This window comes from Larus michahellis, chromosome 4 (genome assembly GCF_964199755.1).
Source record: "Larus michahellis chromosome 4, bLarMic1.1, whole genome shotgun sequence".
Classification (NCBI taxonomy): Eukaryota; Metazoa; Chordata; class Aves; order Charadriiformes; family Laridae; genus Larus; species Larus michahellis.
In genome coordinates this window covers 53,987,155-54,002,926 of record NC_133899.1, presented here as the reverse complement: position 1 = coordinate 54,002,926, position 15,772 = coordinate 53,987,155, and the positions used below count along the sequence as shown (strand labels likewise).

Genomic DNA, 15,772 nt, shown 5'->3' with positions numbered 1-15,772 from the left:
AAGGTCTATAAGCGCCCACTGGCACTGGCACTGAGCTGTTTCACACTTCTGTAATTCTGTTGATGGGCTCACATGCACACAAGTTTCTGAATATTTTAAGAAGAACGCTAGACCCCCTGTTTTAACTGTGATATTAATATGCACGGGCAGCACTTCTGTATGGGCTAGGAGATATGGTCTGGGCATTGCTGATGTCCAGGCAGCTGTCTGCTGTGGGCATAGCACAACCCCACTTAAATCGGAGTTTGTTGAAGTATCCTTCAAGCTGTCTGTGAGCAGCTTTTGAACTTTCTTTTTAATCAGGAAAAGGAAGCAGTTGTTGTCTGCACAGAAGTGTCTTTCAGATTGGCCCAAGTATGTAAAATGGTTACTTTGGTTCCCATCCAGCCCAATTCATTCAATAGTTTGTGTCAGGGTACTTGTCACCAGTGGCATTTGCCCAGGGTTAGTCACACCCACCCAGGCAGTGATCTGAGAGAGCCTTCAAATCTTTTTCATCTTCATTTAATAGGGTACAGCCCTGGTAAATTCATGACCGTATTGTACAACACAGCTCTTCTTACAGCTGCTCCTTTTCTTCTAACCAACGTTCAGCCCAAGAGGCAGCTACTTCCAAAAGAGACTCTCTGGTTCAGTGCCCGTCTTTGTTTTCCAGATGTTTCTTTCACCACACCACTTTCCGGTTACACTGCAAATTTGGGTGCGCTCAAGATATTTTTGCCTCCCTCCTCCACCACAAAAATGGAGGAAAGCTGAACTATATGAAAACGTAGTGAGAATGTGACTCTTGGGGAAAATGGCAGGGAGGTGTAGAGGACCATGCAGGACTCTTTCCAGGAAATGGGTAGAAGGTTCATCACATGAGTCACTGAAACCTTAGATGACTAAATTCTTGAAGAATAAACTGTCAGGAATATGATACTGGACAGGGCAGTTGCAGGGGGAGAAGAAAACTTCTTAAATAGCTCTTGTTTGGTTTGTTGTTCGTGATTCATTCCTGAGGAAATTACTGCATCTTTGGCCAGGGACAGGGGCAGTGTGCCGGCGGTGCCATCCCTCCTGCACAGAGGCAGCAGGCCAGGCGTGCTGGGGTGCCCAGTGCCACTGCTCCAGGCCCCAGCCCTCCTGCCGGAGGGGCTGAGAGGGGATCAGGAGCACTCCATGGCCATCCTGCCTAAGTGAATAAAGTGAGACAGGGTCACTAGTGCACATATGCCACCTGAATCGATTTGCCGCTCTTTTTGTATACCAGCAGTTATGAGACCAAGAGGAAATGAAGGTATTAAAACTCTAATTCTAAGCTCCTTTTAAAAATTTTTCTTCCTCTACCTGCTCCAACCAGTAAACCAAGCTGTATCAATAAAATTGGCCCAAAGCTCTGAATTTGGATTTCAGAGAAGGTCTTAAGATTTTAAGTGCCAGTAACAACAGAAGCAGTCAGACTCCCTCCACAGCTACCTCCAGAGGAGCTGAACCAGCATTAGCAGCAGCGGGAAATGTTTGCAGTAGTATCTGAGTGTGGCGAAACCCCAATGTTCCAGCACACTGCTGCCAGTTCCCATTTTGGTGAGCTTGACCCAGAGCATTTAACGTTTCAACATTAGTTCTGCGTCTCATAATGCCATTTACGTAATGATCGCTCATTTGGTTCCCATTAAAATCATCGTATTTCTTCTGCAAACCACTGCTTGTAAAAATCAAGCCACCCAGTTTTTCATTAGATTGTAACACAGGAAATAAATAGTCTGTCTGTAGGATGCACGCTGTAATTCTCAAACAGAGAATAGGGGTCTTTCCTTCCCCTCTTGGACATACAAAGTTCAGATCTCAGAAGGAGGAATGAGAAAGATCTGTTAAGGGTTGCTGAATCTGTCTCCTGCAAAAACACAACGTAGTTACTCCCCAGTAGATGTTCCTCAGATACTATATTGATAAAAAGACAGTCTACAGCTCTTTGTAGTTGGAGTGGCAAGAATGCTTTTAAAATTGTAGAAATGGTCGGTGTAGCGCTCACGGGTCGTCCCAGCGCCGCTACCTTTCGAGGCAGCGCAGAACGGTTCCTTGTATTATATATACCAGCACTTTGAAGAATTTAGTTTCAAATGTCTCAAACAATGGGGGTTTCACCGCTTCCTGTGGGAGCCTGCTCTGCAGCCTAACTCGTTTCACCATCTGGAGTGTTTTCCTGAGTGTCTGCCCGCTTTTAACTTTCTTTTAATTGTGTACCCACTATTTCTCCTTAGAGGTGGCTCGCCAAAAGTTTCTATTTTGTGAAATTCATGTTACGTGATGCTTTTTTAGTTTTTATGAGGATCAAGAAAACCCTGAAGGATTGATGGCTTCTTGTCTTTGCTTTTTCTTCCTCAGAAATAATAATAAGTAATTAATAATGTAGTACTGCTTTTCTAGCCATTCATCTCAGCGATTTACAAGGAAGGTCAACGTTGTTGTGCTCTTTTTACAGATGGGAAAAACTGAAGCACAGGGCAGGAAACAACTTGCCCAGGATCATTGAATGAACCCGTGGCAAGACTTGGATTTTTAACCAGGTCTCCACAATTGTGCCCTACTTTTTCTTTTTCTTTTTTTTGTCCAGTCCAGTTCCCTTTGGCTTTGTTGGAGTACCTAGGAAGGACAAGCTTTCCATGAACTTTATTCAGAATTGTCATATTGTAACTGAAAGGTCAGCTTGTTGAATATTTAACAGTTACTATCTTTCCAATGTGTTGGTTAAGCATCCTAATTAAGTAGTGATACATAAAACCAACAAAGCATTTTAACAGACTGATTAAGTCCCTGGGGCCTCTGAGCTGAATTTCCTTCAGCTAGCCTGTGTTTTCCCGGTTGCGGATTGTCCAGATTGAACACAGTATCTATCAAGCACACTCTTATCAGTGCACTGCAGGGAGATTTCCTTCCTCCTCGGTGCCACCATGCTTACTTCACCTGTCATATTTCCCTTAGCTGTGGTTTTCGGTAAGCGTGTTTCTCAGAATCTGGATAGTTGCTAAATTATAAATCTTCCAATTTGGAACAGGAGCACCGCAATCTGTACACCACGATGCAGTGGGTAGAGGGCGATACCCAGTCTAGCACTCAACAGCCTCACCTGGCTATCAGAAGCAGCCTGGCCTTAGCAGCACAGAGCTGCCGGTGAGCTGCTAGCAGGCAGGGTGTTTCTCCTACCTGCCTTAAAACATCTGCCTGTTTGGCCTGTCATTTCAGTGAATACCTGCACGGGGACTAGATCTGCCTGAGCACACAGTAAGACAAGTTTTGTTCCTGACCTCCCATGGGAATGGCCGGGGAAGGCAGCCACAGCTGTGTGCTCACACTCCGACCTGCAGGGGTCCCACGCTGAACTGACAGCACCCATCATGTGCGAAGTGCAGCGCTCTGTATGGATCCAGAAATGTAAAATTAGAGCTCTCCGTAGCCAGAGCTGTATCTGAGGGATAGCACATAGGTCTTCCTGGCTGCTGACCACTTTCAAAGTATGCCAGTAAGTGAAGAAGCCCTTACCATCTCAGTTATTCCCCACACTGCTCCTTCAGGCCTCCTTTGTTCCAGATATTGTTGAGACAGTGTCTGAGGACTTACCGAAAGCTGCAAGACTGCTGTAGGTCACTGAGCACGTTGTATTTGCTTTCAGATTGAGTTTGAGAAATTACCAGTGGTGTCATGCCTATGCCTCCTAGCCATGTGAATAGAGGAAGCTAAGAAGCAACAATAGATTACATAAAGCAGGGAAATCCCCCTCAAACTTCTCCCAGACTATCTCAAACTGAAGTTGATTTGCATACAGACACTACAAATAACTTTGCAGTGGCTTCTAGCTCCATGAAAGGGTTACATGTGCTTGCCTATAATCATTTAGGCCAGTTCCACCAGTTGAATCGCTCAGAGAAAATATAAAAGGCTGAATCAGAGCCTGTATAGAAATCTAAGCAGTTTTAGGTAGCATCAGCCTACTTCAGGTAAGGATACAACTCGGTAATGCTATTGCACTCAATGGGAAATGTTCAATACCTATTAGTAACTAGCAGTTATTCCAGAAAAACAGTGTTAAAAAGCTACGTTAAGCTTTATAATTTGTGATTATGGATTCTTCAGCTAAACAGCTTCCTCTACAAACTCTGTTTGGTGGAAAATGGCCCTTACTGAAAACCAGAAAAAAGCTATAGTATCCTGTAGCTGAAACCTATGGCCAGCTGCTTTACAAAATCTGAGACTCATTAGGCCTGGAATTCCTGAGCGATGCTGTTCAAAAAGCAGTGGTGTTAAACAGACTTGCAAAATTCCCATGATTTTTTAAAATGTTATGGTTTAACAGAAACAAACAAGTGAACAAAAAAGAGATAGCATATTGAAAATGCTTATTTGCTGGGTTATCTCACACAGAAATGTATTTGGTTAATATGACACTACAAAAATCTTTTATGTTATCTTTGATGGACCAAGAATGACAGTGTTTACAAGCCTAATACATCATGACTATGGAATGCCTAAATTCTTCTTGAAGACAGACAGTATTTTCTGTTCCCTTTCTGAGAGAATGGGCTTTTGGCGTTTGGGGGGTTTGTTTGTTTGTTAGTTTTAATAGGATAAGAATACAGAGTTCTCAAAGGCTGTTTCTTTGGAAAGAATTTGCTCATCTACTCCCTTTCCTATCTTTCTATTGAAACAAGTTCTCAGATACATTTCCTGCCAGCCCTCTCCCAAAGCTAGACAGAGTATAGACAAGTGCACTGATTCTTTAGGCTCTCCCAGTAAATTCATAGAAGGATTTTCTGTACATTTTCTGGGTTGTCAAGCCAACTCTACGTTAAAATTAAGAATAGTTGGGTAGGGATATAATTTTAAACAATGCTGTAGGTGCTTTGCAGTAAATACCAAAGCTGTTTTAAACCATCTTAGAGGTGCTTTTGTCAGTATAGTATATTTCCCTTGAGGAATTCATCAAAGGTGTGTTGGCAAAAGTGGGATTTGTTCTACCTGCATTAGGGTTATCATCGTTGTCAGTATAGTTATACCAGGACAGCTGTGAGCAATTCTTTTCTATTGTAGTTGCTTTTCATATAGTTAATAAACAGGGCTAGAGAGGAGGAGGAAAACTGAGAAACATCTTCCCTTGACAACCTCTGTAAGCCTTGTGTTTCTTCTACAATATCACCTCTGTTAATATTAATAATGTCATGGCCTGTTGCAGTGGAATACCTTGCCTTTCACCCCCCTTCTTTCAGCTTTATTGACTTTCTTCAATGCTTTCATACAGAACAATAGGAATCAGCCCAGGTATGAACTGGCTGTTCTGCAGAGTCCTTCAGGTAGCTGAGGTCTCCCTGCGCTACTATGGAGCTTGTCTCAATGGGTCAGCTGTAGAAATCAGAAGAGGAGGAGTACATGTTTGAATAGGCCTGGGACACCTTGCAACAGAGTTAATAGCAGCAAACATGAGGACATGACATAATCTGACTGTTGATTCTTTAGTACCTTGGATATTTCGTTCCTGATAACTGTGTGTGTTTCTTCAGTTTGTGTTCTTTTCATCAACTTGCAGGTAGATCAGGAAGGCTTTCATTTTGTTTTTCAATATCTCCTCTCACAAAGAACAGTCCATTTTCGGCATAAGGTGTCTAATCACAGTAATATAATATCCTGTATTTACATAGTAAACTTCATCCCAAAGCACTTTACAGCCTGGCACTAACATAGGACTAAGATTAGAAGAGAAGCAGCTCATACTGGTTAGGAAGCAGGCTCTGCTCTCAGCCTAGGTATTAGGAAAGCACATAGGGTGGAGCCACAATATTTTCTCTGAATCCAAGGCAATTTACTAATAGTTGGAAAATATATTGGTTTAAGCCGTGCTCTGTTTAACTCTAGGAAATGTGTTTGAACTGCAGAAAATAAGCTGTAGTAGAGAACATCAGTCCTCCTGCACATCCTGTTCTCTGTTGATAGGCACCAAATACCAAAAAACAGTTTTATTGGAAATCAATGTGATGCAAAGTTCCTCAGCAAGTATACACTGGCCTTTGGAGAGCTCTGCCAAAGGATGGTAAAGGGCCCTGGCCTATTCTAAGGTTTGGCTCCACAGCACAGAAGTAGCATCAGAAACTTTGCTAGCCAGAATGAGAATGGGAGTCTGGACGTTGGTAACTAGAAGGACAGCCAGGCAGGCAGCAGCAGGAGGATGGTTACATAAAAGTCAGTCCATTTTCAGCAAGTCTGTGAAATTAATTCATACTGAACTAACTACCTTGATTTGTTTTGTGGATTAAACAGGTTTCCAAGTGGTTGTTCGCTGGAGGAAATAGTAACTTTGTGATGTCATTCTGACACACTGGCATTGAAGTGTTTCTCTTTATTGTGTGTTTCAGATGGAAAGGATCAAACAAATCTAACCTTGGAAGGAACCAATCCTGCCCTGCAGACCATACGAGTGAGGAACAGTGCCTTGAAAGATACTTTACTTGATGCTGCTTTACCCAAAACTACTGGTGAGACTCCGAGCAATACATCCAACCTATAGAAAGGACAAATAGAACCTCCACTAAGAAATGAATGAATGAATGACAACATTGGTTTTCAAAGATCTGGTGAAGCAGGTGGTGGGCATTCTTCTTCTTTTGTCTCTTCAAAAACTAACTTTAAAACCAAGTGCTGCTCTTTGTATGTGCGGGGCCATACTTAACTCTGAACTTAGGAAAATCCTATATATTGTTCAGGTTAATTTAAGTGAAATAGTAATAAAAGCCTCTGAACAACACACATGCTACTGAAGAAGCATAGGACACACGTGCCTTCCTAATTCACCCCGTCACCTCACCAGTGTGGAGGAATCAACAGTGAAACACACAAGAGTGCTTGATGTCCACAACCCATAACATGCTGAAACGGTCGCTTCTGCTTTTGAAGAGAAATGATAAACCCACTCATTGGCTTGGTTAAGAAGCAATAGTTCAGTGAGCTCCTGTTCCTGTAACTCACTGGAAAGTCATCAGAGATGATGTAACAGAGTTGCTAATAACCGGGCTGTGACGGTTCAACATGGAAGGAGAACAGGTAGCAATCCAAAAGGTGGGAAGATCAGTGTATATTACAGCTGCTTAGCTTCCTCTGTCTTCACGGCACTTTTAAAGTATTCACAATATGACTGCAAACCACAGAACTATTTACTCACCTTACAGACTTAGGGAATGTGTGACTTGCTCAAGGCCGCTGAAGGCATCGCTTGCTGTGCTGTGATCAGGATCAGGTTGTTCCCAGCTCTCAAGCCTCACATCCCTAAGGGAAGGCCATGGGTTCAGTTAGTGCTGGGTGCCGATGCACAGTGGACGTTGGCCCGAGAGGCTGGTGGCTGGTTCTGTCCTCTGCAGTCACAGGGAAAGCCTCCCTGAGCAACCTCTTGAAAAGCAAGAGTAACCTGTACAGAAATATGGGAAGTCTGGAGTACTGCCGAAGTGGCTGTAGGTTGCCCAGCAAGGAAATCACCTGCAGTGGGGCCACCTGTGGTAATAAGGTGAGCAAGTTGCCGTTGCCATCTGCTGTTTGCTAGGCCATCTTTGGGTGATGAGAGAGTTCCTAGGGAGCACACGGCCCATATTAAAAAGTACTGCACACCCTTACCATGGCAGTGCAAGTCTCTTGCAGCTCCTCAGTCTCTGAGGAGCTGATGGGATGTGGAAGCTGATGTTGTGTCACTCACAGCCACCAAACAGGATGGCATGGAGAAGGCTACTCTGCAGCTATCTGGTTACACGCCCACTCATGAAGCTTTGGGCTCTCCTTTAACAAGGAAGTTTCCATCACAACAGGGAAGTTACTCCATTTCAATAAGCTACTTTTAAAAGCTAATGACGTTTCACCTTGGGGAAGAGCAATTCTCCAGCTTCAGCGTTACAAGTTTTGTGCTTTGAAGAGACCTTTGTAAAATTTAATTTTAATTTTGTTTTAACTGAAGTTTAGTTTTTCTTCTGGACAGTGCTGCGCTACTGGCCGTTCAGTCAAATCCTGCTGAACTTACTTGTAGCCATTTTATCTGGGTATCTTGTAAATATTTGGTAGAGCACTCAGACACAGGAGTGTTTTTTTGCTCTTACAGTCACATGCCTGGTTCCAGGACCTTTCAGAAGCACAAAAGGCTGAAGGCAGGGAAAATTCCACTGAGACGCATTCAAGTCTCCAGGGAGAAACTGCACTCTGTTTAGACTACAATTTCTTATTGCTGCCTCTCCATTTTTTTAAAAACATGGAAGGATAGAGAAGGGAAACTGGAGGGTTGGGGTTTTTATTATTATAAACAACGAAATGCAAGCACTGTTTCACTCAGGTCTCTCATATTGCAGGACCATTCGCGGTTGGAGAGGGAGATAAGTTTTTTAATGCTCTCTGCACTACCTGGGAAATTTCCATCCAAGTTCTAAAATGTTTTACAAACATTATTGAATTAAAACTTAATCCCCTTCTCCTCAGGCCCATGAAGCAAGTACTAAATATAAGTTTAAAGACAGGGCTAATGAGACTAAAAAGTTGTGCTTTGCCTGAAGTCACTTGGGCGGTGTGGCAAGTGGACTCGGGTCTTTGAGTTCCAGCTTTCTACCTTACACCACAGACAACACACATTCCCTCCCTTTTCAAGGCTTGCTGTACTTCCCCTTCTGGGATACAGTGAAAACGTGCTGGCATCACACCTTGAGATAACCTTGGAACAGAGAGAGTACTCACAGCTGCTGTCCCATGGGATTAAGACGTCGAAAAGATCAGAGAGGGATGTGAGGGGGGTGGGAGAAAGCAAGTCACTGCTGTGTCTGCCTTGGGCATGTTCTGCCTCTGCTGCTGCCAGTGGGGTTGGTGTACTATCAGGCAGTACCTCCAACATCTTTGTGTGTGCTTCCATATAATATTCAGGCATGACTGTGGTAAAAATGCCATAATCAAAGAGAGAACTTGGATGACAAGAAAATTGGAGAGATGAGCCACTCCTGTATTGAATATATGTGATTTCATTATCCTTCTGTATGTGACCTGCATTTCTTACTGCTTCTTCTTATCAGTATCCCACAACTACTGCTGCAGCAATCCTCTCTCATGTTTTCAGAAGAGTGGGATAATCCATCAGCCAGTTCCTCTCCAGTGGTATGAGTCAGGGTTTTACCAAGGGCATTAATGGGCAGTTGAAGAGAGTTGTTCCCAACAGGGCTGAGCAAAAAGCAACGTGAACATAAGCCATGAAGTGGAAGAGAAGGAAACAAATATATAGATTTAAAGGGTTTGAATTATTTCTTTTCCCTTAGCTTCTTTCCTTGCCCACACGGATCAATAACCAGGCGTGCAAAAGGTGGAAATGTGTTGATAGTGGCTGGCGTAAGCGTGACTGAGAGCTTCTCCTACTGTGCGAACAAACCTGAAGTCAGTAGCCCCCCAAACCAGATCGGTGTGTACCAGCTATTCCAGCCCTTGTAGGTGAGAGATGCTGGGCGAAAAATCAGATCACAGTGCAGCAGTCTCCTCCCGTCTCTCCTGTGACCCTGCAGTGTACCCCGGCACTAGTGCCTTTGGCCTCTTCACACTGTTACCTTTTGTGACAAGGCCCCAGCACTTGTCCTCGGGTTCGCTTTCCTCACGCAGACTCGCTGCGTATGCTGTGCACAGAGCTCATTTCATTCCCCGCTGAAAGGCAGCCAGGCCTGAGGTGAAACATGGCAAGCGCTTTGCCATGCCTGGCAACTCCAGGCAGCTGCTGAAAACAAGCAGGAAAAAAAGCAGTGTACAAACACAGGGGAATTTTCACATAGGCAGGATGTAATTAGCAGAGCTGGAATTTGGCCAGGACGCTGGGGTTAAAACGCTGGCTTGCAGGTAACACACTGGGGTATTTCATAATTCAAATGCTCAGGATCTCCCGTTTCCATCTTACCTGGAAGATGTCAGAAGACCGTTCCCTATTTAATGTTCCTGGGCAGCTCTCGAACATCTGACACAAAGGAAAAAGTGTCTAATGGTGCTGCACCTGCAGTGCTTCTCCACCAGCAACTGCCCACCGCCAACAGGAGCTGAAAGGATCACATCCTGACAGGGCTACGGCTGCATCGTGGTAAGACACCACAGCTGCCTCCATGCCTTGGGGTTTACTCCACCCTTAACTCTCATTACTCATTCTTCAGGCCCCAAATTCCCACCAAACAGAAAGAAAAGATGATGAAATTATGGCAGCCCCTCACACGTAAAACACAAAAGAGAGAATATCACCATTAGGTGCTGCTTCAACCTTACTCTCTGCCACTTGAAATAGTACCAAATTGCTATCGGACAACAGAGAATTAGATGAAACGTTTCTCCTCAGTGCAGATGAGTGAGCTTTTCCAACTGGCCTTGCCGGTAATACACAAAATGTTAAGAGCTCGTGCCTCCTCTTTCCTTCCAGCAGAGAAATCACGTTCAAAGCAGCAAAACATTTTTTTCCCTTCATGATCTCACTTTCCGTATAAGCAATCTTTGTGTTTACTACGAGGATGTTGCATGTCCACAAAAGGTCAAGGAAGTCATTCATGAACCTTATGTGTGGAAAGTCCGCATGATGTTTCTACTATGATGCGGCCCACAGCCTGAATATAAATAATTGCAAACCTTTAACCCCTCATCCATCAGACCTGCAGACCGCATGCCGTTCGAAGAGCTGACTTCCTTCCTGTGGTGCAGTGCATGCAAGCAAAACAAGAGGTGTTCCTCCCACCCAAGAAAGCATAATCTCAGCATCAGCAAGTCAGAAAAAAGGGACCCCTCCTATGCCTGTGAGGGCTCCCCGTATCAGCTTTTGTTTTCTTTGGGGTTTTTTCTACACCCAGGCTGCCGTGCAAGTCCCCCTCTGTCAAGTGTTGCTTAACACAACCACCGAGCAAACTTGCTGAGAGCACCTCAGTCAGTGGGATGACAAACCTACAGACTGGCTCCAACGGCAAAGTGAGCTGGAGGGAGGAAAGTACGGGCAGCTGCAGGCAACAGGAAATCCAGCACTAATAAATAAAATGTTCTTATAGCCAGAAAGAGGAAATAAACAGCAACAGCACAAACTGAGAGGACAGAAGAGAGGAACACAGCATAACTGTGGGGCGGGAATCACTGCATTACAGTGAGCTTATTTTTACAGAACATCGTCCCGGTTTGTTATGTGTTCAGACTGCAAAAAAACAGTGGGGGAATGGGAGGACTGCTCAAAGAGAGGGTCTCTATCAGAAGAAGTTGTCAACAACCACTGCAATTAAGGAAGCAGCCAGAGAACACACAACCTGAGCTGCCGCCAAAGTGAAATGAAAGCATTTTTTGTTTGCAGCCATAGCCCCGAAGGATAATAAAAGATGCTTCCACCGTGCCAAGTGAGGAGCTGCAGGGACACCGTTTCTAGACGGCAAATGCCCTGCTCCCATCTTTCCAAAATTACACGCTCTGGGGAGGCAGCAAGTTACTCTTCCTACGTGCGCTTTCGAAGCACATGCCCGCACACCCTGTCGGACTGCAGCCGCCGCCTCAGGAGGCCACCGGGCAGGTGAGCCCCCAACCACCATGGTAACGATGGAGGTGGCATAGCCTGAGCTCTGCCCCCAGCCGATGGGCTGTTCTGGCACTCCTTGGTCCAGATTGCTGAATCAACAACCCTTAATTTTTCCCCCTCGCGCTCAGCTGTGGGTGCGCCACGGCCCCACGGCATTGTCACCACCAGTGGGAGCTGCCGCATTCAGAAGAGCTGCGCCCCGCTCTCCCCCCAGGGGTGGCTGCTGGTGCCTTGGCAAGGAGCTTCGTGCACGGCATGCTGGAACAGTACTCTTCTTGCTGCTGGTAGCATCTTTCACCTGGAACGGCCACGTGGCCTGTGCCTGTGCGGCAGTGGGTGGGCTGGCAGAGCCGAGGGGGTCGGCAGGGACCTTCTCAGCCATGGGACGGTATCGTGAGGCTTTCACTGGTGGCTGTAGAAACTCATGCAGGTTCAGCGAAGGGAAAGAAGTCATTCACAAATTGCATGCATATTTCTGAATTCATTCATTGAGTGGCGTTTGCCTTTCATCCTCCCCCCGAGCCCCGCGTGTGTTGCTGGCATTCTCTCCCAATCCCATATCACAATTCTCAGGTCTGCGCAAGCCACGGCCTGCCAATGGAGCCCACGGTCACTGGACCCCCAGCCCAGGTACATGAAAAGTTACGTGCAAAGGTTCAGCGCTTTCTCCTGACGACAGCCCCCATTCCCATGCATCCCCTGCAGTATTTTCCTCATAAAGTGCCAGAGAAGCTTTGCACCGGGCAGGGTGCTAAGGAGGTAGCTACATAGTCCAGCATTTCCAGAGTCTTTGCACTCTCTCCTAAGGTGTAAATACAAGCAGTGGAGCCAAGTGAATGTCTGACAAGGCTGCCATTTATACCTGAAGGAAAAAAAGAACTGCTGCTTTCCAACCAAATGCATATTGCTGTTGCCTCACTTTCTCTAGCCCAACCACCGTCCTAATCATTAATTGCTTCAGCAGGGTATGGAAATCACGTCTTAAAGCCTGTATACAGGGTACACAGCTATGATCCAGTATAATTTTAACCTTCACTGGACATTGCCAATATGTTTTTCACTAGGGAATCAAAAAGAAAATACAGTTGTTTCCCTAAAGCCTTCCATTACCAAGTTCTAGATGATAGTGTGGGTATTTAATACATCACAAAACCTGTGAAGGTGACAAAATATTTTCTTTCACATCCCTCCTACCTGTGAGACATCAGAGAAAACACATGCTTTTGGAGAATCTCAAATGGAAGTGATTTTTTTATTAAATATAGATGAAAAGCAGAAATGTTCAAAAGCTGTTTCTGATATATAGGCAGTGACAGCCATTTCCTCACTATTGCTGTAACGTGAAGGAGTGCAGGTATCTCCTGCAGAAAGAGCCCTTGTTCTCCACCCAGTGCTTCCACGTAGGATTTCACGCATGTGACAGCGTGTGATCCATGAATTGCAGCTCAGCTTTGGAAAGCATGGGAATTGTGCCTGGCTGTCAGGGCCCGGTGTTCATCTGGGTTTCACATGGCCCACAGAAAGACGTGCCAGTCGCACCTTCAAGCCAAACAGTTGGATAATCAAACCAAGCATTTGTTTTCAGTTTTGGTTCTTTTTTCTGGAGGGGAGGGGGCAGGCTGGTTATGAGCTCCAAAATACACATGCGTTTTTGTGTGTTTAAGTGAAAAGACCATGGCAAGGTTTTAACCTACAGTCTGTTTATACTGTTCTGTTTTAAGGTCCATCATTACCAACAAACAAAAATAACCCCAAATAAAATTGACAGTATTTTTCAAATTCTCTGATTTTCCCATGCATTCAAAAGTGCTAGCCTGTTCTGCTTGACTGGCTGGCTGTTTGATTGTTGCTTTATATTTTATTACATTGTTTAATTGTAAGCCTCCAAAATCATAAAATCTGAGTTCTAGTTTCAGTCTCTACATTCAAATATAACTACTGAAAAATGTCTTGTCTACTCTTTAGTGTATATGGCATTTAACATACTTTGCTTAAATTGGATATTTCCAACTCAATCCAAACAGACTTGAAAAATCCTCCTTCTCCCAGATGAGAGCACACCTGAATAATATAGGAATGACTTTTCTCACTGAAAAGCATTAACAAAATACATGCATAAATACTGGGGTTTAATCAGCTGGTGCTGCCTGTTTGTTTAAAGGAAAAAACTTATTTAACCCTTTAGGAGGGATTCAAGGTACTGGTGAGAATGGAGAGAGGTCTGAGCACCCAAATGGTAAGATGTTTGTAGAAGAAAATGTGAGTTGGTGATGTCTGCGCCTGTGATCTGCTGGCATTGCCCACCCCGACACATGACGGCCAGGAGACCAGTGAGGAGGATTTTCCATTTCTGGAAGGTGCAGTGAAATGGGGGAGCCCAGAGCTCACTGAATTGTCTTTCCATCTGTGAAGTATTGTCTCCAAAATACTGCTTGACATTCATTCAGTCAAACATTTTGACAATTTGAACAAATAAGCAGAAAACAAGAAGGAAGAAAATTTTTACTGCGAGGGTGGTGAAACACTGGCACAGGTTGCCCAGAGAGGTGGTAGATGCCCCATCCCAGGAAACATTCAAGGTCAGGCTGGATGGGGCTCTGGGGAACCTGATTTAGTTGAAGATGTCCCTGCTTATTGCAGGTGGGTTGAACTTTGGGGGGGGGCGGGCGTTGGACTAGATGGCATTTAAATATCCCCTCCAACCCAAACTATGATTCTATGAAAATGGTTTTGATTTTTGGCCCCAGTGGGCCATCTGTGAAGAAGAATAAGTAGCGCAGCAAGTGCCATGTCTCTTAAATAACCCTTCCTTGCCAGAAACATATGTGGCAGTTTCCTGGGCTGTGGAAAGGGTTACCGTTTCCAGTCCACCAAGTCACCCTTCCCTCTCCATACACCCCTCACCATCCTCAACACCGCATCAGGCTGGGGTGAAAGCAAATGTCACTCAGAATTACTACCCTGTTACCTATCTGGGGGTGGGAGAGAGGGTGCGTGTGCATATAAGACATTATTTTATGTGCGTTTCTGGGAAATATTGTATTTGCTGTCACTTTACAGTGGCACGAAAGAGAAGTAGCAAGCCGAGGCGGTGCATGGGCAGGCACGGAAGAGCCAACCCTGCACGCCCTGCTGCCGTGCTCTGCGGAGCCATGCCCGTCTGTGCTAGCCCGCTGCCCCAACCAACCTTCCGAGGAGCCTTGGGCCAGGGCGATGCCAGAGGAGCTTTTGTCTGTGGGTGTAAGAAGGGCGATTAGCTTTTGGGTCAGAGCACATGGAGCAGCCCTGGCTGGGGTGGGAGAAGTCACACTGTGAGGCCACACTTGAACGTGGACACTTTACTGTACCGCCCCGGGTACAAAGACTACTTGTGTGGGGCGCGTCCAGCCGTGCATCACGCTTTGGTTGTCAGCGGCAGTCATGGGTTCCTGGGGGGGTGACACAATAACCTCTTTATGCTTAAGAGAATAGTGGGAGGCCATTGGAACCGTAGCGGCAGCGGAGTGGTTTGGCTTTTGTCTGTCCCTCAAGGTGAGGTGCCCAGGCAGTGGCTGAGCTGCCGCTGATGTGCTGGGAGGAGCCCGCGTGTAAAGCAGCATCGAAGGTGAACGCGGGACTTTGGGTATCTGGGTGGGAGAGGAGTTAAGGGAAACAATCCAGGAAGACCCCATGTTACCTCTGTGGTAACAACAAGATAAAACTGCTTATTTGGGGTCGAGTTTTACAGCAGCTCACTCTGAAGTTTGGGCTGCCACAGTCTTGTCGCCCTCACTGCCTTCTATATCAGTGCAGCCACGCAGGGAGTCAGCTCAAAGACCTGATCTGGCTAGAAATTACACTGCTTTTTTTTTTTTTTAAAAAAAAAAAAAAAGGGTTTTGCTTTACTAGAATATCTCAAAGTTTCATTCAAAGACAGCAGGACAAATAAAAATATTAGGAATTGACATGGGCCAAAACAGATAGAACTTTGAAAAAGATACCAATAGAGACTATTTTTAAATAAAAGCTAATGAAATCTTTCTTACTGTATTCCGCGCTGTCTCCTTTGCCAGCCCCTCAGCCATCCCCTGCACAAAGCAGTAAGCCTAAACAATTCAGATATGCTAAGCAAAGCTACTCTGAATATGGCTTCCAGCCTAATAAGTCAGAGCCTTATCCAGTTCCCATGAAAAGCATCAGGAAAGTTTCCTCCAACACTAATAGACATAAGATTGGATT

The 15,772-nt window shown here is 45.1% G+C and overlaps 1 protein-coding gene across 3 annotated transcripts in view; it reads left to right on the top strand.

Moving 5' to 3' along the window:
- The window catches only part of RAD51B (RAD51 paralog B), a 420,404-nt gene extending 405,088 nt beyond the window's left edge, over positions 1 to 15,316 (top strand). For 2 of the 3 annotated variants that reach the window (XR_012586722.1, XM_074584885.1), the window contains one exon: positions 6,384 to 15,316. Coding sequence is in view for 1 of the 3 variants with exons in the window: in XM_074584885.1 (XP_074440986.1) it covers positions 6,384 to 6,535 (152 nt within the window). In the remaining 2 variants the exon portion in view is untranslated. The remainder of the gene's footprint in view (positions 1 to 6,383) is intronic. The other variant, XM_074584886.1, reaches the window with a different exon arrangement.
- The last annotated feature ends 456 nt before the right edge of the window (positions 15,317 to 15,772 follow it).